The 26163-nt window shown below is 35.9% G+C and overlaps 1 protein-coding gene and 1 pseudogene across 3 annotated transcripts; both read left to right on the top strand.

Annotated features, from left to right (window-relative positions):
- Positions 1-2809: 2809 nt before the first annotated feature.
- LOC138307392 (uncharacterized) lies at positions 2810-25699 on the top strand. Of its 3 annotated transcripts, none has more exons than XM_069248117.1 (2): positions 2810-2995; positions 20232-25699. In XM_069248117.1, the coding sequence occupies exon 2, from the start codon at positions 20349-20351 to the stop codon at positions 22341-22343; it is 1995 nt and encodes a 664-aa protein (XP_069104218.1). In that variant the 5' UTR covers positions 2810-2995; positions 20232-20348; the 3' UTR covers positions 22344-25699. The 3 variants fall into 3 exon arrangements, with proteins under 3 accessions (XP_069104218.1, XP_069104217.1, XP_069104219.1); XM_069248116.1 differs by having other exon boundaries at positions 2810-3085; XM_069248118.1 differs by lacking the exon at positions 2810-2995 and adding an exon at positions 14867-15027.
- LOC138308018 (uncharacterized) lies at positions 6740-7681 on the top strand (annotated as a pseudogene).
- Positions 25700-26163: the final 464 nt, after the last annotated feature.

Raw genomic sequence — 26163 nt, 5'->3', positions numbered from 1 at the left:
CAACAAATGGCGCAAAATCATAGGCGTACGCGGCAAATCATAGGCATACGCGGCAAATCATAGGCGTACGCGGCACTCCAGGCATTGCATGGACACAGAGAAGTCCGAATCTTTGAGTTCATTCCTTTGAGTTTAGGCTAGAAAATTATTTTATCATATACTGCTATAGTTTAAAGTACGTCCTTTTATTTCTAAATTATGTCTTCTAGCTACATGAAATAGAAACTAAAATAAACAAGCAGAACTGATCACTCTTCCTATGCCATGCATGATTCATATTATTATGCATCATATTAATTTAATTACATTAATTCTTATTTTAGTTTCTGTGATCTTGCTCTCATCTTTGAAAACAAAACAATCAATACAAAAGCATTCTAAAGTTGGAAGGAGATAAATTCTATGTATTGATGTTGTTGGCATGATATGAAGTCAAAGTAGAAAAAAATAAATATTGAATGTGATGTCAATAATCAGAAAAGAATATAGGTTCGCGATTTTAAGTATTGGATAATCTTTAAAAGTCCATTCACTCGGGCATTCTGTTACAGTTCATGGAATAGCAACATCTCTTTCAAAAGTTTTCACAGTTGCAACGTAAACACCCGCCATATTTTCATTCGGTTTTTTTTTCTTAATCTGGTTCCCTTTTGCGCTTATACTTTCGTTTTCCAGCCGGTTCAAGCACTCAAGTGATAAGGATTTCGGCGTATCTAAAGCACAAACAAGAAACGGGAAAGGAAAAATTGGATTTCGTTCTTCGGATTTTCGGGCGGCTGAAATAGGGGCGGTAATTTTTTATTTATTTATTTTTTTTTTAACTTTTCCATTTTAAGGGCGGGAAATCCCGAAGAACTAGGTTTCAAATTGGTGTGGCCTTGATCATATTTTTAAACAGAACTTCGAGTATTTTAGACTTCGCGATGTGTCCTGGTCGGCATTTACAGTAGTTACGATCTGTATTCATAAATCTAAATGTAGTCTATCTAATATGTATTCAAATTATTTAAAAGTAATATCACTTCAATTTGAGACTTTACATAGCAGCTGGAATAAAAGCAAATGAAAATTAAAAAAAAATAAACTATACAGTATGAAAACTGAACGATTTCACCATTTTATTTTTCGAGATATCGGCAGCCATATACATGTACATGTACGTACACATAAAGATTTGCATGTACGTGTAACACAATGGTTTATAGCATTCCTTTAAAACAAGATATACATGGTAATAACGAAATATATATCTTCATAGGCACTTATTGAGATATGTGTTGGTAATTATGTATTAATATTATTAATTTCCCCAGCTATGGGCTGTGGCCTGAGGTGATCTACATAATGTACCAGCGAAGCCATGCAGTGGTCTAGCCATGTGGTTCACGTTTCGTTATATTAGATAGTGTTGTGAACAGCTTTTTCATGTATAACAGAAACGCGACAAAATAAAATCAAATGTCTATTCATGACTTATTCACAACATGGCTTTCTACGTGTGAACTAAACACTCTGAAACAATAAGAAACCATTTTGAGGACCCGGATGTAAACTTTCTGTGAAGTCACGCCATCTTTCTGAAAACGGTAAACGTATCCGTATCCGTATCGGGCAGGGAGAAACATTTTACTTGATTTTCCACTATTAGTTATCTTTTCTGTTCTTTTTCTAATCTTAAATTCTTAAAAAATAAATTGCAATAAACGTTTGAGTTCCTCATCTTAAATTATAGACAATGTAATATAATACATTATTATTAAAATATTATCTGTAGAGGTAACTATCAAATTATATCTATACACGAAGTCGAATAAATGGTTTCTCCCGGTCCGATACGGATACGATTACCGACTCGGATTCGTGCTTAGTGCGAAAACTCTACAATAGTACACATGTGTATACTTGTTTTGGAGATGACTCGGCCATTGATCACACTATAGTACAGGGATAATGTTTGCTTTCATATCTGTTTGAATGGGGTACGTGTATAAACTAACCAATGCTTGAGCTTAGTCTCTGTCAACATATGACGAACGGTTGTTATGTTGTTCATTGATTTTTATCAACTGAAACTTTTAATCGCAGTTAGTAATTTAGTTGTAAGACAATTTATTACAGTTCAAATATTGCATTCAATTGATATTTCACATTATTCTACATTTATAAAAAAGAGTAGTGCTATTCCGAAATTGTAAACATTGGATTGACTTATTCATGCCTTTTCAAATTGAAGGTTACAAATGTCTTTCTAAAGTTCGCATCCACATAAAAAATGAACTTGATTCTAAACAGTTACAGTAAATGTAAATGTAGAACTACAATAGTAATTAGACGGTTTAATATATATTCTTTACATGTGTTTATATTATTACCCAAGGATTTATAAAATGTAAGTATCACTTAGTAATGAACATTATTATTTAGCTGTTCGAGCGAATACGATTTAATTTTTTAGCCCCGTCCCCGTGTGTGGGCGGTACTTGGCCACCTACATTTCTCTTAGGCTAATAGCATAGTTGTGATTTTGACTTTTAGGTGATAAACTGATATTATAACATTAATATTATTTCTACTGTTTTAATGTGTCTCCTAAGTTAACCATACTGGCTGGGTGTTGATCATTGTATTGTGTATATTTTATATTGTATTTTATGTTGATCATAATCCTTGGTTTACCACTTCCGTGGTTTGAACATGTAATTACATAATCAGTTCGCGTCTTTCGCATTTTTCGCATGTTTTGAACAAACAATACATGTTTAATCTGGTCTGTACCTGGTGTGACCACGTGGTTTAGTGCCGAGTAATCCCCAGTCCGGCCCACTATATACCTGTATACAGTATCGACTGGACCGTACCGGGTGAAAGTGTCGTGTAAATCAGGTAGCAACCAGCAATTCGTCAAGAGAATTTGGATTCTACGATGAAAAGTTTCCTTTTTCAAACTACACCCATAGAAGTGTTTCGTGAAGAATTACAATGAAATCCTATCCGTGTAAGTGTTATTGATATTATCTACACCTAGGATCTGTTCCATTTCTCCATAGTGGTCTGTTACACGTGTTTGGTGGTGCGGCTTACAAAGGTGAGTGGCAATAATTAGGTTTCTACACAGAGACATGTCTTTTGTTTGTTTTAACGGTTTTGTTAGGTTTTCTTTATCGATCGTTTTAATAGTCAATAGAAGTAGATAAATAGAGGTCAGTATGCTATAGATTCTGTTTGTTAATACGGTATACACCGTACGTAGGGGCGACGTGTTACATGTACGGTATACCATACTAATACTATAGCTATTACTACAATATACTGTTTAAGCGCTCTAGGCAATATGCTATTGTGTAAATTCTCGGACTTGACGAATACGTCTGATTGCGACCACTCATGCCTAACGGATATTTCAATGGTCATGATCAATTGTACTGCATATGAGAAAAAGCGAAATAAGAACATACTGAATTTTGACAAGCTGTACATGTATTACGTCATTTTACGCTCGTGGAATATATGATGTAAGTTTGTTTATTTTAAAAACGACTCCGGATTGGTGACATACCTGTAACCAAGAACATGTTTATTATAAGATTTGTGGTGTCTTAGTGATAATTGTAAAACTTCAACTAAAAAAGACATTTATACACGTTGGATACTACACTTCTAAAATGTAAAAACATAAACGTTATTTTGAACATATTGCGAAACATAATTATTACATTATATATGACTTATACAAACCACTTTCGAAAGTCCGAATGAAAAGCGAATGGCTTAGCCACGACAACATTCAATCGGTGTGTTCTTGTTTCTCCCACTTTTTTATAATAACATATAGGGGCAGTTATGTTGTGACAGCAGTTATAGTCTGCTTCACATATCCCTTACCTGGATTTTACCTGTGTTCTCCCACATTACCTGGATTTTACCTGTGTTTTTCCACATTACCTGGATTTTACACAATGTTTAAAGTTATCTAATTTCATCATTTTTTAAACAATATTTACATATCATATACCATTTTCAACAGCTAAGTCTATAGAAGACAGTTATACTATATATAAGGAGATGTCTTATAGTTTTGAATTTTAAATCAGAGAATATAAAGAGATATTTTATATAGTTTTGAATTAATACATATCAGAGAATTAAATTATAGGATTGAATTATTTGATTACTCAGACTTAATTTGGCTTGTTCTCACGGAACGGAAAATATTTAGATATGTTATTCTCTTTGATCTCCTGACAAGAATGTTGAAAACCGCATCAAAATCGGCCATTTCAGTACCGAGATACCGCCCTCCGAAGTGCCCGATTTTTACCTGTATATCGACTGCTAATCAGGCCGCTCACGCTGATTTGGGGAATAACCGGATGTGACGTCACGGGGACAACGGCAGTGAGGTGTTTGGTAATGGGGTTATAGCACAAAGGTGGACATATATGTATTCCTGAAATGGGGTTACGAGAATTTTACAAATATATATGTAGTATACAGTTAAGATGACGTTTTAATTATATATAAAATAGGAAATATTGCAACTGAAATCAGGCTAAATACATAAGTAGATTAGAGGATTCATGTATAAGTTATATGTTTTCTGGTATAAGCCCATGTGTACAAACTTTTAACTAGAAATCTTATGTCTGTTTTAACAGCTTACTAAATTAACAGACCTCGAGAATATTCAATTTTCATTATGTGATCTAAAAACAGACGAATTCGAAAAATGATGGCCATATAATTATCCATTTGAATATGTTTCTGTATAAATAAAAATTCACTAGGCCTATGGATTTCAAGAATCAGCATGACGAATAGAAAATGTGTGAAATGTATTTCATAGTTCAATACACGTAAATATCATAGACATAAATTGGGGGGGGGGGGTTAAAAAAAAAAAAAAAAAAAAAAAAAAGGAAACCACTTGAGAGATTGAATTTATGATATATCATTCATCTATAGCTGTAACAAGTCTCTCTTCCTTTTAAAGCTACATGTACCTGTATAACCGACATGTGTTATTTTAACAATCTTCAACGGTACATTTTTTGGTCATATAGATTATCATTATTGGTATTCAATAATGATCGATATTGACCAAAATTCACTAAGAATTGCATATCCGAAATCTAGCAACTATCAGAAATATCAAAATTCTGACATTATGCATTATATTTGCATTGTTCTTTCTTGACATGCCATTTGTAAATAATTTTGTAGTTTCTGTTATTAAAATGCATATACATGTAACCAGAAACATGTTTACGAGACAAATGTATATGCATGAGTCTTTCTGAAATATATACATCTAGTGATTGATACACTTGTTACATGATATGTACGGACGGTATATTTTACTGTAAACCAAGGATTTATAAGTGTAAACAAATATGACATTATACAACAATTACATGATGGTCCATCGCTAACTTACCTGTGATCTTACTTTTGACACCTGACGAGAGCTAATCAACAACGCGTGACAGGTCACTAAACACCTTTCTTACGTAATCTGGTTAGCCCCCTCATTAGTCTCGGTTGACCACGCGTTTTAGTTACTGCAGTATACAGGTATAGAAATTTACGCAGCACGACATTGGCAATTCTGAAGTATTTTGATTTGGATACTAGATATTTGGATTAGACATAGACATCTTCAGTCTCATTTTTTTCGTCTGACCCGTGCATGATTTATTTTTCAATTAAAGACACTAATGATTTAACTTGAGCAAAAAGTCGTCGGATGTGCTGTATTATATGAAAGCTGAATGTATTTCGTCAAAAAACAAATGGATCGATTTCAGTTATAACGCAGTTAAAAGATGCATTTACATATATGCAAAAAAAAATCTGTTTAGAATCATACCTTAATTTGTATTGACAGGCCTAGGTTATATGAAAAAGTCAGAAATTTATAAAGCGAGTTTGACAAGTAGACATTCAACGACACGAGACGGGTTTTGGATAATCCTTGGTATAATAATGATGTATATGTGGTTTCTACAACGTACGTGGATTATTATGTACATTTTATTGTGTATAATTATGCAGTAATCGCGCAGAGATGTTCATTTATCTACGAGAGGTACATCAATATATGCATGGTATAAATCCCTATTTTCAAGCGTATTCTAAACTCATATCTGTGATTGAGGATAATATTAATTAGGTATCGGACATGTAAACTGGTATTTGTGTATTTAAAATCGATATTTACCAACAGATAGTTTTTTATAAGATGGCAGACACCGAAAATCGCCACTCTATCTTATGCGAGTAGAGTAGGGCCCGTTGTCCTCGTGACGTCACAGGTCAGGTGGGGTCAATGGCTTGTGGCTTCAGGTGTGTTCTAGAGAATAGTCGCATTATCTCCAAAACCGTAACCGCTATGAAGCTCGCACTTTCTCCATTCTAAATTTTATCCAATAGCGCATTTATCAAGCCCTATATACCAAACCATTCCGCGTACACCTTTAATTTGGCTTGTTCTCACTGCAACATATGTTAATTAACACCTGATGGCTTGGGTCCATCCACTGACTACTTAATTGATGACTGAAGAATCAGTAATCAAAATCAATTATCAAGGCATATAATGGATTTTTTTATGAAAAGTGGATACATCTAAGATTTTGATGATAAGATTAAAAGTCTTCAGATCAGCATCCAAGCTATATGTTATAAGTATATAAGGACATCAGAGAGGTTTGACTATCACAGTTCCCTACCAACCACCAACATGGCAAACGCACGGATTCAGGTGAAATTTGGAAACAGAACATTGCTTATAATGGTTACATCTACTGTGTGAAGAACAACAGAGGAGAACGCACCTACTGGAGATGCACCAAAACCGAATGCCCCGCCACACTGAGTACCCGCAACAACATCCCTTCAGGAAATGGCTGCCACCCCCACAACCATCCTCAGGACCAAGCCAAGATCATCGCCCTGGAGATTATGGAGAACATCCGTACCCGCTGCGTGGAGGAGGTGAAACCCATACCCAGGATCTACGTAGAACAGGTTACCAAACTGCGAACTCACGACTGGAATAACGACACACTCTCCACTGTCCAACACCTACCAACATTTCAATCTAGCAAGACATTACTCTACAACGCCAGACGCACCCAGACTCCTCAACTACCAAAGACCATCCAGGACATCAATCTCGAGGGAAAGTGGACACAGACGACTGCTGGAGAAGAATTCCTTCTGCTTGACGATGGTGAGCAATCCCGCATCATAGCCTTTGCGACATCCAGCAACCTCATCGACATATGTAACGCCAATACTCTCTTCTGTGATGGAACTTTCTACACCTGTCCGACCCAGTTTCACCAGATCTACACAGTTCATGCCCAGATAGGAAATCAGATGTACCCGCTAGTCTACAATTTATTGCCCAGCAAGATCCAAACAACTTACCAACGATTTTTCACACTACTTAAGACGAAGATGACGGAACTGAACATCCAACTCAACCCGACTACTGTTTTCCTGGACTTCGAGACCGCTGCCCAGAATGCCATTCGCTCCGTATTCCCAGCAACCACACTGAAGGGATGTTTTTTTTTTCATTTCACGCAGTGTATTTGGAGGAAAGCCCAGCAAACCGGACTTCAACAACTCTACGCCGACAACGACGATGTCTGTCTGGTTCCACGAAGAAGGTTGAACATCCCACCCAAGTATCTACAGCATCATCCGTGTGTTCCAGGAAATCCAGGCCAACAACGAGATTACGCGCATCCAACATGCAGCCGGAGGACAAACCAGACCCAGAGCCAAATCTCTCATTAATGTTTCAGTGTAGTGCTTTAAGTTTAATATGTTGTATATATTTAATGTTTTAATCTTAATTAATAATCTCTTAACAATTTATGTTTTATTACATTTAACATTTTAAGATATTCAGGGCTCGCGCTGTCAGTCGCCATAGGCGCCAATGGCGAATTTGAAATGCATTTGGCGATTTAAAAACAGCATTGGCGAAAGCAAGGACGTATATGAGAATCTCACTTATAAATCCTTGGCGAAAGTAAAAATTTTCATGAACCCAAAGTTTTCCTCCCACTACAGACGTTTCCATACGGTGAAATTCGCCAATTCTAGCCATACACCAGACAATGGGGCACTGGCTTGATAATTAGGTAAACAAAAGAGGTGTGAACACTCCCTGACCACCACCCAGATCCTAATTAGCTGCCTGGGGCTGTTTCCACCTGGGCTTGGTAGTGTCACACGTGTGTATTACAGCTGAAGTTGATCGGCCGATTGGCCACCATTAGAAAACAATTACCTGGCCTTTCAATACATTTTGTGATTACAGCTAGTGAGCATTACATCAAAAACAAACACAGCTTACAACTGTAAATGATTTACTCACGTTTTTAATGTTTACTGACAGTAATAGGCCTAACTGTCCCCCAAGTCACAAAGTTTGCAATCGTAATGACCGCCATTTTGGATAATTATAATAGTCGGCACGGATCGGTACAACTTCAGGAATTCATTAAAAATGATGTTAAAAAATAGGAAGGGATTTTTTTTCCAGAATTTTTGTGTACATTTTTGAAAAAAATACATTAATTTATGAAAATATATTAATAGTAAATATAAATACATTTTAATCAATCAAATTTCAAAGAAATTTTCACTTTTTCTTTCTCTCAAATTAGATATATTTTTTATTATTTCAACTGATACTGAACAGGTTTGACAATTTTTTTTTTTTAATTTAGTACTTCTGTTGTGATGAAAATTAAGTAAATACTTCCATTCAATTAAGCTCAGTATTTTTTTATATATATATTTCAATAAAAGATATATAAAATATTAAGGTATTAGGATTGAAATACATGTTTAATTGGCATTCTTAAACGTTTCCCCTTCTTTTAATCAATTTAAAAGATATAAAAATTGTCCCCGTGAAGAATACCCAAGTAGATCGACACGCGACCCGCAAATTTCAATTGGCGAATCCAATTTTTGACCCAGAGCTAGCCCTGACATTGCATGATAAAATATGGAAACATTTGAAATGGGAATAAAATGCAGAATAGGTATATTAACAGTTAAATAGAATTGTGACTAAAAAGTAGGAGAAAGAGGAACAAACCATCCAATCATACGTCACCTACACGTATACCGGGTACACATGTCACCTACATGTACACCGGATACATACATGTATACTCAGGTACCAGGTACACGTGTTGTATATATGTACGTGTAATTTGGTAAATATTATGATTTTTCATAGATCACATGTGTAATAATTATCCCATGTATATACATTTTGACATTTGCTTTTGCCCCCCCCCCCATTTTCGCCGAGTGAAATGTTCTTAAAATGCACATTTAAAAGAAAAAAGGGTCCTCATGCACATATTTTACTTAATTTTAGAAAAATTTCCGCAGCGCGGCGCGTTTCCTAAAACGTTCAAGCACTTAATGTTCAATGAAAAAATATCCATCAAGGGATTATACTATTAAGAAAAAATGCTTCTTATAAGATTGATTTGTTTATATGTCTTCAATTCATTATTACTTTGAGTTACACAACAATGTGCCGATGGTGTGAATCCGGTATGTTCAGATCGAGCAGAATACATTGTAAAACTCATCTCAGCCATTCCGATTCGTAATGTTTTTTCTCGGGGGAGACCCCCGGACCCCCCAAACAAAAAAATCTCGCGCCTTCGGAGCTCGCACATTCATCAAAATACATCGTAAAACTCATCTCAGCTATTCTAAATCTTAATTTTTGTCCCCGGAGGAGAACCCAGGACCCCCAAAACAACAAAATTTCATGCCTTCGGTACTGACAAATTCATCAAATACATCAAAAAACTCTTCTCAGCCATTCTAAATCTTAATTTTTTTTTTCCCGGGTGAGACTCCCGGACCCCCAAACACTCAAATACCGCGCCTTCGGCCCTCGCAAAATCAACAAAATGCGTCGTAAAACTCATCTGTGCCATTCTAAAAAAAAATTTCCCGGGGCAGGCGCTCGCAAAATCCTCAAATTCCATCGTAAAACTCATCACAGTCGTTCTTTATCATAATATTTCCCAGGGGATACCCTTTATTTGCGTATTTATTAATTTCCTGTTAGCGACACCACTGTTTATAGCAATGTACAAGGATTATGTGTAGTGATATATGAAAAAGTATATCAATTACCTCCTGTGGGTGCGGGGCGCCCGAGGGGGGGGGGTATTACGTTTCATCTTCCTACGCCACTGCATACATTGTTATTCGAAACATTTTTTCAAGTTGTCCTTAATTCGGTTGTGTAACGGTGACTTCGTGCATACAATGCTTATACATGTACTGAATCATCAATGTCGCCGTCTGCATGCATATACATTTATTGTATGTCTACCATTGACATGACCTAGCTGGAAAGCCGATGAAGCGTGACGGTTTGCCAGTGTGTCTAAAGGTATTTATTTAACTCATGCTATAATTAAAACTTTGATTTCACTCAAGTCTCTGATACATATACAGAACATTGTCATAGAGCTGGACCAAGTGTTCAATTCAAATAGTATATTGAAATTCCATTGCTGCAGATTCAATGAAAGGTATTATGTAATCCAAAACCACCATCATAATTACAGGTATACAATGTAATTTGGACAATTGCATTTGTTTAAACTTCGAAACGGATCAGTCTGGACTGAGATTTAGATAGCATATTATGTAAATTTCTGTGTAATAAAAAAACAGTATAATGTAACACTATCTTTTTACGAGTAAAATCCCAAAATTTAGCATGAATATATCTAGAATCCGTGTTTTTATTTCAAACTTCTGCCATAACGATGCAAACACGGCACAGTTATTGAGTAAAAATAAAACGTTATTTAATCAGTTATGTAATATTTGAGTAACAGTACAGAAAATAATATGTATATCTCTATGTTGCCTTTGAAACTTTATCCATAAAGTTTACTAAAAAGCAGAAATACATCAATGATATTTCTAATATCTGTTTCTAAATTACAGTATAAGTGTAGATTTAAATTCATTATCCAAAATTATACTTAATCCTTAAAATAGTATATTCATTGTCTATCTTTTTGTATATTATACCGAAATTTAATAGTATGATATATGAACATTTATCGTATAATCCAAAAAGTAACCACATATAGTGTTCAAATGAAAAATGAAATGACTTCTATACAGGCATTATAAATATAGATACATCTTGTACCTTTTCAAACATATTTAGTGTGGTAATGCTGTAACCCTTCTTGTATGACTATACATGTAGATTGGAAATGGTGAAAATACATGCTTAGAATTTTTACTAATACCTTAGAAATTACGGGAGATTGCTATATGCCACGATTCCGTAATTACAGTACTAGACTGGAATAATTTTTAAGGTTAAATCTTTAGTTGAAATAGTTCTTAGAACCATATTTGTTTCTGAATACGTCAACTTCCATTATTGTTTTACCTGTGTACTACATATATATTTATGTTGTAATATATATTCCTAGGTATGATCAGGTATATTTTATTTCCATTTGCTTTTACATCTTCATTTTAAAAATGGAGATGACAATAAAAAACCTCGAGCATAGATTACCGGGTTTCCACAATTCAAATCACAATCCAATTAACAGATGTCCTAACCTGATTGACAGTAAGACAGATGTCCTAACCTGATTGACAGTAAGACAATAGCAAATACCCGATTTAGTCCATCGAATTGCAAATCGGCCGCGGCCAGGTAATTACAGGTGAGTTCGATAAATGGCGTTGTGTACAGGTAAACAACCTCCTGGTCCAGGTATTACATAACCATCAAACCAAAGGCATGGCTAATTATATATCTATATCGGAGTACATGTATATACTCGTTTTTCAATTGAAAATTGAAAGCGACCCTACGGTCTGAAAATAATAGTTTGTTTTGCTTAATATCTCAATATTTAGATCTTTTATGATATCAAAAATAAATTCTTTCTATCATAGGTTGAAACGTTTTACGGTATTGTAATAAATGTATCTAAATTTATTCGGTTAGCAACACACAACACAATGTTTGTAATGATCAATCATCGGTTTGTACGTACGTTCGTCAAAACTTTAATCAAGGATTTCTGAAATTGTTACGTAAATTTTCATTTATAGTCACAAACTTTGTAATTTACAATGTGTCAAATATACAGACTACAGGAAAATATTATCTTATTAAAGCTTATTCGTTGCTGAACTCCTCGACAAAATATTCGAAACTTTTATTTCTGTGTGGATTTTCTCTCATAATTATAACATACGGAAACTTCCGCACGTTTTGTCAAGAAGTAAAGATGACGTAAGAAAATGTTGAAGTATAACTTTAAAATTTAATAACGATACGCTTGACTTGACGGAGGGCTATTCTGGAGCGTCCAGAATATAGCCGTTGTGTTCCGTACAAAGTCGGAGACCTAACTTATTTACAAATTAAATACATCACGCTTAAATAATGTAAAGACAATAAAATTATACAATTATGATTGACATATATCGCTCATTGGAAGATTAATTATCCGTTGTCAGAGTTCTTTAGGTAATTAGAATGACCATGACATTAATCCGGTTGCGTAACAGACTGGAACATAAAAATTTTCATAAAAGGTATCGAAGTATGTCGCCACAGGATATACATAATAATCACACGAGTTTTTATCTCAAATGTCACAAACGATATGTGTAGAGTAAATATAATCAAGAATATAATTAAGCCTTAGTAATGTCGAATTAAACACAATAGTAAACTGATAATTGATGTTAAAATTTAGCAACTATTAACACAAGTTCAAAGCACTTTAAAATTTATCACAAAATTCTTAGCATAAATTAGAGTATTTGAAGCATCGAATTTCACTCCTTTAGCTATTTACATTCGAGCCAAAGATATTGTACGATTAACTTCACTCAAAAGTAATCATAAAAACTCGTTGATCGGCTTTTCCTGTGACCGTCGATGTAAATGACAGCACATCAGTTATAAGCCACGTTCTATTGTGACGTCACACGGTTTAGAGCTAGAAAATATGCATAATCGGGCGGTCAGAATTTTGGCCCTCGATATTGACGGCTTACAGGTTGTTTCTACACGTGCTAATAAAACCATTTCCAGCAAAACTGAAATATCCTTTTTGACTGCACAAATCCTTAAGAAGGGTACCCTATAAGTACATAAACATGTATTCTGCCGTGATATTGTCGTTTCCCAGCTGTGTGAGTTCAGTTATTAGATCATGCATCAGTTGAACCCTGTCTCTTGAAACTTTTGATCGTACAACTCGTAAACCTCAATCATGTCTCCTCGATTACTTCAATATATCAATGATGTTAGCTTCAGCGTCTACATTCTTTGTGATATTTTTCATCCCAAGTGACAACTTTGTGGCGTCCCCGTATTCGACAAGGATTCCATATATATTACAGAGTTATATCCCTTGCGAATAGGTATCCATTATGATGTCATCATTTTGTGAGTGAAACTCATGTCGTTTTCTCTGAAAAAGTGTTAAAAATTACGCTAACAAGCAAACACATAATGCCATAATCACAAGGGTATGACTTGGCCTCTTATTAAGAAATGTGGATGTTCTTCTTTTTGTCTCTTAGGATTCTATTTATAGCTTTGTACAGATGTAGCTTGTTTAGAACTGTCTGTTTATGTACGTTGTCTAAAATTCATCCTATCCTCTACGATAATGCCAAGATCCTTCTCTTCCTCTTCATATAAACTTCGCACTACATTTACATATATCTTGCACAATTGAGTCCACACAATTTTGCAGGTCATTTAAATATATACGTACATTGTACAAAACAAATAATGTTGGACCGAACACTTCCCTGAATGAGCTATGTTATTGTGATTACTTTAAGAAGCACGCATGTAAAGTCTGTTTTGTTGTTTGCAAACACAAAATACGAAACATTTTAACGGAACTTTACTAAAAAAACATTTATAAAACACGAGATATGTGTAACAATATAAGTTAGCTTTTGGAACCCACTGTTTGGTAGAATATTTGTGCATGTATCGCCGTTCATTATATGTCGTATCAAGCTGCGAAATCTTTGAGATGTTGACGTTATATTTCTTTCCTCTGCTCACCATGATCACTACAAGATGTGTTTTGTGTATTCAGCCATTCTACGGCACTAAATTAAAGTTCAATGTTACATTGACTGTGACCGTTCCAGCACACTGTGGAGTTTTTATGTAAGAAGCCTTGGCTGAACTTAGTCCGTGTATCTTCCAACATTTGATATGTGTACATGTATGTATCTATATAATACGTTTGCCACGAAAATGAAAATTATTTAGTTGAATATATATTTTCCATGGCCTAAAATCTGATTTTAATGGATATACATAATTATGTAGATTAACAATTCAGGTATGTATCATGTAATTATGTAAAAGCCGGAAATACAATTGACTTGGACAATCAGCTTTCTCTTACTTGTAAGTGGAGAATGACTACCTTATATATGTTTGTTTCTTAATTATAGTTTTGTAGTGTGTGGTGGTAGAAATACGTATCGCTACCGTCCAAATTATTCATTGTATGTCGCCTACACAGATACAGTAAACTATAGCTAGTACCCGTTTTATTTTCAAAAACCGTTTTGAAGTTTAAACAAATGCAATTGTCCAAATTACATTGTATACCTGTAATTATGATGGTGGTTTTGGATTACATAATACCTTTCATTGAACCTACAGCAATGGAATTTCAATATACTATTTAAATTGAACACGTGGTCCAGCTCTACGACAATGTTCTGTACAAGAAAGTTTTAATTATCGCACGAGTTCGATAAATACCTTTAAACACACTGGCACACCGTCACGCTTCATCGGCTTTATAAAGCAGCCAGACATATAAATTATGTATATGTGTGCGCATTGTATGCACGAAGTCACCGTTACACAACCGAATTAAGGACAACTTGAAAACGTTTCGGATAACAAAGTATGTACTACATCTTGTAAGTATCACATTGATTTAATCAGCCAGTATGAAGAGTAAAAATTAAAACTGGAAGTTCAAACAATTAAAGAGAAACATTTCTACATCTTTCTCAATAATTTATCAGATCTGCATGTAAATGTCAAAAATAATATACATGGGATAATTATTACACATGTGATCTATGAAAAATCATAATATTTACCAAATTACATATACATGTATACAACACGTGTACCTGGTATACGTAAATGTGACATATGTTACCCTGTATAAGTGTATGTGACACATGTACTCTTAGATATATGTGTAGATGACATGTATTCGGTATAAGTGTATGTGACATATGTACCCGGTATAGGTGTCGATGACATATGTACCCGGTTTACGTGTAGGTGACATATGTACCCGGTATACGTGTAGGTGACACATGTACCCGGTATAAGTGTATGTGACATATGTACCCGATATAGGTGTCGTTGACATATGTACCCGGTTTACGTGTAGGTGACATATGTACCCGGTATAAGTGTATGTGACACATGTACCCGGTATAAGTGTATGTGACACATGTACCCGGTATAAGTGTATGTGACATATGTACTCGGTATTGATGTAGATTGCGTATGTACTCGATATACATGTAGGTGACACATATGAACCCGGTAAACGTGTAGATGACGCATGTACCCGGTATACGTGTAGGCGACGTAATTACCCGGTATACGTGTAGGTGACGTATTTACCCGGTATACGTGTAGGTGACGTATGTACCCGGTATACGTGTAGGTGACGTAATTACCCGGTATACGTGTAGGTGACGTAATTACCCGGTATACGTGTAGGTGACGTATTTACCCGGTATACGTGTAGGTGACGTAATTACCCGGTATACGTGTAGGCGACGTAATTACCCGGTATACGTGCAGGTGACACATGTACCCGGTATAAGTGTATGTGACACATGTACCCGGTATACGTGTAGGTTACACATGTTCTTGGTATACGTGTAGGTGACGTATGTACACGGTATTCGTGTAGGTGACATATGTATCCGGTATACGTGTTGGTGACATATGTATACGGTATACGTGTATGTGATATATATGTACCTGGTATACGTGTAGGTGACATATGTACTCTGTATACGTGTAGGTGACACACGCATCCGGTATACGTGTAGGCGACGTAATTACCCGGTATACGTGTAGGTGACGTATGTACCCGGTATACGTGTAGGTGACGTAATTACCCGGTATACGTGTAGGTGACGTAATTACCCGGTATACGTGTAGGTGACACATGTACCCGGTATACGTGTAGGTGACACATGTACCCGGTATACGTGTAGGCGACGTAATTACCCGGTATACGTGCAGGTGACACATGTACCCGGTATAAGTGTATGTGACACATGTACCCGGTATACGTGTAGGTTACACATGTTCTTGGTATACGTGTAGGTGACGTATGTACACGGTATTCGTGTAGTTGACATATGTATCCGGTATACGTGTTGGTGACATATGTATACGGTATACGTGTATGTGATATATATGTACCTGGTATACATGTAGGTGACATATGTACTCTGTATACGTGTAGGTGACACATATACTCTGTATGTTGGTGATACATGTACCCGGTATACGTATAGGTGACATATATGTACCTAGTATACGTGTATGTGACATATGTACCCGGTATACGTGTATGTGATATATATGTTTTAGTATACGTGTATGTGACATATGTACCCGGTTTATGTGTAGTGACATATACATGTATGTACCCAGTAAAGGTGTAGATGACACATGCACCCGATATACGTGTATGTGACACATGTACCGGGTATACGTACGCTTGTAGGTGACATATATGTACCCGGTATACAAGTATGTGACACATGTACCCGGTATACGTGTAGGTGACATATATGTACCCGGTATACGTGTATGTGATATATATGTTTTAGTATACGTGTATGTGACACATGTACCTGGTATACGTACGCATTTAGGTGACATATATGTACCCGGTATACGTGTATGCGACACATGTACCCGGTATACGTGTAGGTGACATATATGTATCCGGTATACGTGTATGCGACACATGTACCCGGTATACGTGTAGGTGACATATATGTACCCGGTATACGTGTAGGTGACACATGTACCCGGTATACGTGAAGGTGACATATATATACCCGGTATACGTGTATGTTCCATATGTACCCGGTTAACTTGTAGATTACATATTTGTACCCGATATGCATGTAGGTGACATGTACCCGTTTTACTTGTAGATGACACATGTACCCGGAATACAATGTACATGTAGATGACACATGTACCCAATATATTTGAAGTTGACATATGTACCCGGTTAATGTGTAGGTGACATATATATACCCGGTATACGTGTATGTTCCATATGTACCCGGTATACGTGTAGGTGACACATGTACCCGGTATACGTGGAGGTGACATATATATACCCGGTATACGTGTATGTTCCATATGTACCCGGTAAACTTGTAGATTACATATATGTACCCGATATACATGTAGGTGACATATACCCGGTTTACTTGTAGATGACACATGTACCCAGTATATTTGAAGGTGACACTTAAGCTTGTACCCGGTTAATGTGAAGGTGAGATATATATACCCGGTATACGTGTATGTGACATATGTACCCGGTATACGTGTATGTGACATATGTACCCGGTATACGTGTAGGTGACACATGTACCCGGTATACGTGTAGGTGACACATGTACCCGGTATACAAGTATGTAACACATGTACCCGGTATACGTCTATGTGATATATATGTTTTAGTATACGTGTATGTGACATATGTACCCGGTTTACGTGTAGTGACATATACATGTATGTACCCAGTAAAGGTGTAGATGACACATGCACCCGATATACGTGTATGTGACACATGTACCGGGTATACGTACGCATGTAGGTGACATATATGTACCCGGTATACAAGTATGTGACACATGTACCCGGTATACGTGTAGGTGACATATATATACCCGGTATACGTGTATGTTCCATATGTACCCGGTAAACTTGTAGATTACATATTTGTACCCGATATACATGTAGGTGACATGTACCCGGTATACTTGTAGATGACACATGTATCCAGTATATTTGAAGGTGACACATGTACCCGGTTAATGTGTAGATAACATATGTACTCGGTATACGTGTAGGTGACATATGTACTCTGTATATGTGTAGGTGACATATGTACCCAGTATTCATGTCAGACGACCTTTAAGATCTATAGGCCTCCTAAAAAGATTATAAAGGATTATTAGATGTCGATACATAATGTATAACAGTTTAATGTCTTAGTCAAACGATCTGTATATACTTGAATATTACCTTTACCAGAATTTAGCTAAACCCGACAGGCTCAAACTTATTTGAAGCAACACTTAGATTTATAATCCTTACACAACAGTCAAGTATATAAATGAATTTCTAATATGCCTGTTCATGATACGTTTCAAAATTTCTATCACCACATCAGTTCAGTATACATTTCAATATTTCTATCACCACATCAGTTCAGTATACATTTCAAAATTTCTATCACCACATCAGTTCAGTATACATTTCAATATTTCTATCACCACACCAGTTCAGTATACATTTCAATATATCACACACACCAGTTCAGTATACATTTCAATATATTTCTATCACACCACATCAGTTCAGTATACATTTCAATATTTCTATCACCACACCGGTTCAGTATCCATTTCAACATTTCTGTCATCCAATTTCAGTATACATTTCAACATTTCGGTCTCCCCAGATACATTTCAACATTTCTGTCATCCAATTTCAGTATACATTTCAATATTTCTATCACCTCGATCATCAGTTCAATATACATTTCAATATTTCTTCACGTGCAGATTGATGTAAGCAAATTATGTAGTACTTCAATATTTGTAACCCACATGTATATTTCAACATTTCTGATACCACTGTTCTGCAGCACATATTTCTGAATCCCTTTGTATGCATGTATATTTCGATTTTTCTGTTGGATTTTTAGTGCGAGAGTTTTTAGTGCGAGCGTACTATTGCACTATTATTTTCCTTGTCGGGTGTGGAATCTGTGAACATCTGCTATATATCCGCAGATTCCAACTGCGCACACGATACGTACTTGAAGTCACTCTCATACACCGTTTCATAGATTTGCCGTGATTAAGTGACACCAACCCTCAAAACCATATACTAGGAGATACCTGTCAGATATGTTCTACTATACATTGACAACAGTGACATTATACAGTTCTAAACACATTCGCTTTGTGTAAACTTCAATCGGCGTAACATACAAACTCGTGCATTGGTCATGATATTCTAAGAATATGATCGACTTTGGAAACTCCCGGAACAGTAAAATACAAAAAAGGTTAATATAGTCAGAAAAAGAAAGTGATGAAACGGATAAATTTTAGTACCGGCCATAGACATTTTCACAGCGTTATTTAATAGTTTATATTTGATTTATTTCACATCATCCTAGGTCCAATAGGTGTACGTTGCACTATCGCTTACTAATCCCTGTGACCATATACATGTACATGTAATGCGGTTCTAATAAATATTTATAAAATTACCCAGTCTGGCATGATACAGGTAAGTCATCGCGTGCACCGAGACTGGACAGTGTTCTAGCGGACGACTGTTTTGAACAGCGACGAAACACGTCTATCGTATCAATACCAATAAGATGATAAACAAAAATCTATGTAACAAAGTACACAATAAACAAATATCACAGTAATTTCACATTTAAAGTTCTGATGAAGGAAAGTATTTATTACAATACATCAAGGACGTAAACCATCTCCTTGCAATAGTCCCAAGGGTAATGAGTGATTGATAGTGCTACGTACACGTGTTGCCGAGGATGTCTGCGGGTTATTTATTAATTATTTGTTTCATTTTTGGACGTGTAAAATATCTCAAGAGCAGGAGCCTTATAAATGCACCTTGTACTTGAAATTAAGGATTTAGGAAGTAGTTAACGAGTACTTAATGTCTAACAGACATATTTCTTGTTTTTGTTTATTTTAAATTGTAATGTCAGAACATTGCTGTACTCTCCAACGTTAAATTAAGATTTATGTATTAATTAAGTAACATTTATTTTTTGCTGTTACAGAGAATGAATGTATATAAAGTGGATCCGTTAACCAAACTCTGAAGTCAAACTTTTACGGGATTGCCGGACGAAATAAAATGGATTGAAAAGTGTTGATTCCAATATAAAACTATAAAAATGAACGTTGCAATGTCGATTTCACGTTACCTGAGCTTATTCGGAATGAGGCGAATAAAGCGATTGATAGCGGTGTTGTTCGTAAGCGGATTACTCATGGTGTTTGGCTATTTTAAATACTTCCAGGAACCCCTATATGTGTTCATGCACAGTGATATACATAGTCAGTGTGTCTTGCCAGATATCGACCCCGACGATCCTACCATTATGAAATTCTACAACTGGCATCCCCCTCCACTCGTGTGTGACTCTTCTCCAGCCCTTACCTTTGTTGATAATTCCGGGCTTCTTAAGTTCAACGAAAGTGTGTATAACCCCTCCAATGATGGCGGGAAACTTAAGTGTGTCTACAGTATTGTTACTCTTGTTCACGATTTCAAAGTGAAGTTTGAAGCTGAGATAGCATTTAGTGAACCGGTTGACGTGCCAGCGGATGCGTTTGTCGTTCGATGTCGAAATCCAGGTGGACAAGTTGTGTATGAAAACGTTCACCAGAAAATTGATAGAAAGACTAAAGAAAAGATCAGAGATATAAAGGATGAGAGTGATGACGACCTCAGTGTTCTGATGTTCGGTATAGACTCAGTTTCTCGTCTAGCCGCCGTTCGGAAGCTTCCAAAAACGGTAAAATATATCACGGAAACCCTCGGGGGTTATATGTTTCAAGGATATAACAAAGTTGGGGACCATACATTCCCAAATCTATTAGCACTTCTTTGTGGAAAAACCCAGTTCGGTTTCAAAAATGTCGACCTTGATAATGACTTCGCTGATAAATATCCATTTATCTGGTATGATTTCGAGAAAAAGGGTTATGCCACAATGCATGGAGAAGACTGGCCAGAAATTGCTACCATCAACCAAGTGATGAAAAAAGGATTCGACAAGCCACCAACAACTCACTACAGTCGATCCTATTGGCTGGCTATGAGACATATTCAACCAATGCAATACACGATAGACCAGGTATTCATGTTCCTGGAATCGAAGGCAATGAAGCTTCGGAAGTCCTCGTCACTTTGTTACGGAAATCGTCCTAATCACATGTTAATTGTTGATCACTTTAAACAATTTGTACAAGCATACAAAGGGAAACGAAAATTCGCATTCTCATGGCTCAACGAATTGGCTCACAATTATGTCAACTTTCTAGAATACGGCGATAATGATTTTATGGAATTGGTGAAATGGTTACACCTGGAGGGTCATCTGAATAGGACTGTGTTACTTTTCTTCAGTGACCACGGATCTCGGGTAGACGAAATCCGGAACACCTATGTCGGGCGTATAGAAGATAGGATGCCGTTTGTCTCCATAGTGATTCCTGATGTGCTAAAAAAGAAATATCCATCGATTGCCGAAAATTTAAGAACTAATCAACGAAGACTTACAACAACATTTGATACGTACGCAGCAATTCGTGACGTATTACACAATAAGTACACTAATTTAACGAGCGAGATCAAAGAGCAAACTCCACAGGCTGTAAGCATATTCAAACGTATCCCGGAAATTCGTTCTTGCGCAGACGCAATGATACCGGAACATTATTGTGCATGTTATTCCTCAGAAGCTGTTAACAAGTCAGAACCAATTCTAAAAGTTGTTGCTGAATTCGTTTTACAAAGTATAAATGGATTCCTAAAGCCAGTACGTCACAAGTGTGCAAAGTTGTCGATAGACTCCATCATGGAGGCAAGAATTGTCAAAAATAATCTCGAACGAAAAGCAGATAAAGAAATAAAGTTTACTCTACGTAATTGGATATCGTCGCCTGAGGAACAGGACGATACTAAATATCTGATCTATCTGAGAACCACGCCCGGGAACGCCACTTTTGAGGCTTCTGTTCTCCGTACGTCAGACGGTACACTTGAAATCATGGACGACATTAGTCGAACAAATAGGTACGGAACTCAGTCTAAGTGCGTGGCCGATCGATTTCTCAAGGGCTACTGTTTTTGTACGGTGGATGAAGTGGAAACTGTTATATGATTGATCAGTTTGTTTAATAGTAGTATGTTTAATCATCTGATCTGTGGGCAATAGTGTATAATTACTGAAAGATAAATCGAAATGGTATAATCCAAATGGTATAAGTAAAAACATAGAGTATTGAATAATGACATACAAATGTAGATCGACTAGTAAATAATATTGTTGAGCATTTATGAATTCATGTATTTATATGATTTAATAATGAAAATGAACACTATTAATTGTCTACTACTAGGATTAAGTTATGTAAAATAATTTGACCAGGGTATAACTAGGATCTTTTGTCAGACGTGTCCTCGCGATATGGACATAACACTATAACAGTGACAGGAACGACCTTGTCCTAACGACTTTCTCTTCGACAATCATTAATTATTAACAGAATCTTATCACATGTGCCTGTTAAGTACACAGCGATATTTCAAGTGTAAGATTTTGCATGGTCAATACGAGGCGTGCTAGTCAATAATTCTGTCAATGTTGTTAAAATTCGAGATCAATTAATGCATTTTACTGTAGTTACCACTATTCATCAAATATTGAAAGCGCGATCCATAATTTGATGTCAGGATTGGCAGACTTTTAGGTTCTGACTTTCTCAACGCATGCAATTATTTGAACAAAAAAGCTTTCTGACCCAACGTCCATTACCAAATAACAATCGGCGTAGCATTGTTTTCTTTCCTTGTAAAATCAGGTATTAACGGAAAGTGACGACCGAGGTTATAGAGATAGCATCATGTTAACTCAATCAGAGGTTTACAATGCCGTGGTACAATGCATATTGTACTGGACACAAAACAAAAGCTTTGGTTGTATACGTGTATTATGTTACATGAAATGGGGAGGCAGGTACCAATGGCATCGGAATCACAATATTGATTCGGGATTTTAAAGATAGAAACACCGGGTTGAGTGTTTTATAATTTATAATGGTAATACAATGGTTGAATTATGATTATCGGTAGCTCTGGTGTTCAGGCTAGATGACAAATCCATGAGGACATAGCTTATCTAACAAAATATTATCCCTTCATTGCCTTCGAAAAATCCATACAACTGACGTAATATTAGCCCCGCCAAGAATGGCGATAATGTTCGTTAACTGATCAAATATTAAATAGCTCGATTGAGATATAAAAGTGCTTTAACTTGTGAAATCTAAATGTCGATATGTTTGTATTGTCTACCTGAACGATCAATGAGATATGTCACCTGTATGAACCTGCGAATAATTGATGTTGAAATACATTTGTATACTGTATTCATCGTAGTCATGACCACATGTACATATGTACAGTGTTGAACATAGACTGTTGTTTGAATCGACGCTCTAATGCACATGTCGATGTTTAAAGGCCCACTACGTTTTCGCAGCAAAATTTAAAAGTTTCTTAAAAACATTAATGCTGGCCTAACATGAGGTAACAACACCAAACATATGCAAGATTTCCTGCGTAAAATAGGACAATTGGATATTCATTTTGCTATTTTACCGTCTGGCGCAGTGATAGTCAACTACTGGGCGGTATTTATGACGACGGCGGAAACATAAGACGACCCGCGTTCCAAAAAATAACGTTTTATTTGTTTTAATTAAATTGTTCAGAAAATGATTATTAGTGTAGAATTAATAGTAAATTAATAACTTTTGCGACTCTACAAAATTATTGATCTCGTTTTACATTCCCATTTTAAAAATTAAAAATCGTTTCAGAAAGGTAGTGGTCCTTTAAAGGTTATCTTGAACATTGTCTGATGAATACATTACAAAAAACTCCGGTTTATGATTAAAGTGTAGTCCGATTTTTGAGTTAGATCTCTATAACATAGATTTCAAGTTAATGCTGTAGTTAGTCTTAATCCCGTGGAATTCTACGAAAACGTTACATATGTATCAGCCAATCAGAGGCTATATTACAAATGACGACGTCATTTTTTACACGATGAGATGATAGCATAATAAATTATTATGAGATGATTATGTATTTTAGGCCATTGGAAAGGCTCCTTACAAGCTAGTCTGTGTTATGGGAAAACGATAAAGACGAACGTCACTTTGATGACAGTTCAAACTCGAAATGGCAATCAAGTGTTTTAATCTCGATATTTTGTTTTTTGTTATTTAGTGGTGCAACTGATGCAGTATACACACATATATAAATGTTTTTTTATTATATAAATATGACTTTAATGATAGCCAAACTAGGGTATGTAGTGTACAGTTATGTGTGTGAAGTACTAATAGTTTATGATGTTTGTGAGTTGGTACGCGAGCAGAGCCTACAATGTCATGTGTTGATTCTGCAGTGACTGTTTTTCTTCCACTTTTGTAAACAGTTGTACTAAATCTATATGCTATTTAGTATGTGAGATTCGTGAATACAGAATTTTGTTGTGTGTGACAAGCTAATACGAAAAGAAGGTTTATCCTGTAAACTGTACACTCTAATTGTATAATTATAGCATCAACACATTTTTGCGATCAGGTACTTAAGAGTACATTTTAATAAATTGTACGGAATTCTGAGATGTCTTTTACACTCTCAGAAAACCATTTTAATTACCAAAGATTATGAAAATGTAACTGCGTATTTATTAAGTGAGATTGTCACTATCTAGTGTCTAGTATTCAACAGATGTGTAAATGTTGAAGTGCTGGTATAAATGGGTAACATGGAGAATGTGTATACTGAATTGGCGTGCTAGAAATCAAATAAAGATATTACATATTTCAGAGGTTGTTGTTGTATTGGATTCACTTGGGTTATATGACAGTCACAAAATAACTGCGAGTACAAATGTACATGTACAGTGCATTAAGTAGATACCAGGAGAAAGTTATCTTCTCAAGCCAACAAGCAAATAATCGGTTTCAGAAATATAACAGTAAGTAGCTAAGATGCTTGCTTGAACTTTATCGGCAACTATATACAATGTATATTATCAGAACCAGGCTTTCTCAACCTTTATCTAATACCATGTGGTCACCGTAGTTAGGTTCTAGGCAGGTTAGTTGGAGTTACTTCCCTTCTATAGAACGTGCATGCAGTCTTGTTTTGGATGGGTGGCCTTATAGGTATTTGTAATATCCAATTATTGAAGAAGGTGTCTCTATTCATTAGAAAAATGATTGTATTTTTGTAGATGTGAATGAAAGCAATGATAGTAATACGGTATAAGTATTGTTAATTTCCAAATTTATTGTCCATATTTTAGTAATTGGTAATGATATATATTGTCCATCCTGCCACGTGCAGTTAAAAATGTAACTTGTATTTGTATAATCCATGTAACACATTTTAATGTGTCTGGGAGACTATAATAAAATCTTTGAAATCTTAAATCTTAAATCTTGAAAAAATTTTGCCACTTGTCATAAATCGTACGGAATGATAATGATTTTATATTTCAACCAGGGAGGAATATTTAGTTTTATTGGTTTAGCACCCTTTCAACAGGAAACGCATGCCATGTTTAGATGAAGAAGTAAAGCCAGTTTATCCGGAGAAAAAACACCGACTTCTATCTGAACGAAAGCCCCGCATAGCATTCGAACTCTTGACCCTGAAGTGGAATGCTTATGGCAATGTAATGTAATGTCATCTTTATCATGATGAACAGAAAGGCTCAAGGTAATAAAGAATTGAATTGAATTGAATCCCTCGGCGACTTCAGCCTCCGGGCGAATCACCACTCCCATTGAATTGAATCCCTCGGCGACTTCATTAATCTGTGAATTTAAAATTACGAAAACAAACCGCTAATATACAGTATAACCCCTCGAACTCGAACTCGAAGTATTTTTGGTGCCGAG

Source organism: Argopecten irradians, chromosome 14, assembly GCF_041381155.1.
Source record: "Argopecten irradians isolate NY chromosome 14, Ai_NY, whole genome shotgun sequence".
Taxonomy (NCBI): domain Eukaryota; kingdom Metazoa; phylum Mollusca; class Bivalvia; order Pectinida; family Pectinidae; genus Argopecten; species Argopecten irradians.
This window is presented reverse-complemented; position numbering and strand designations above follow the sequence as displayed.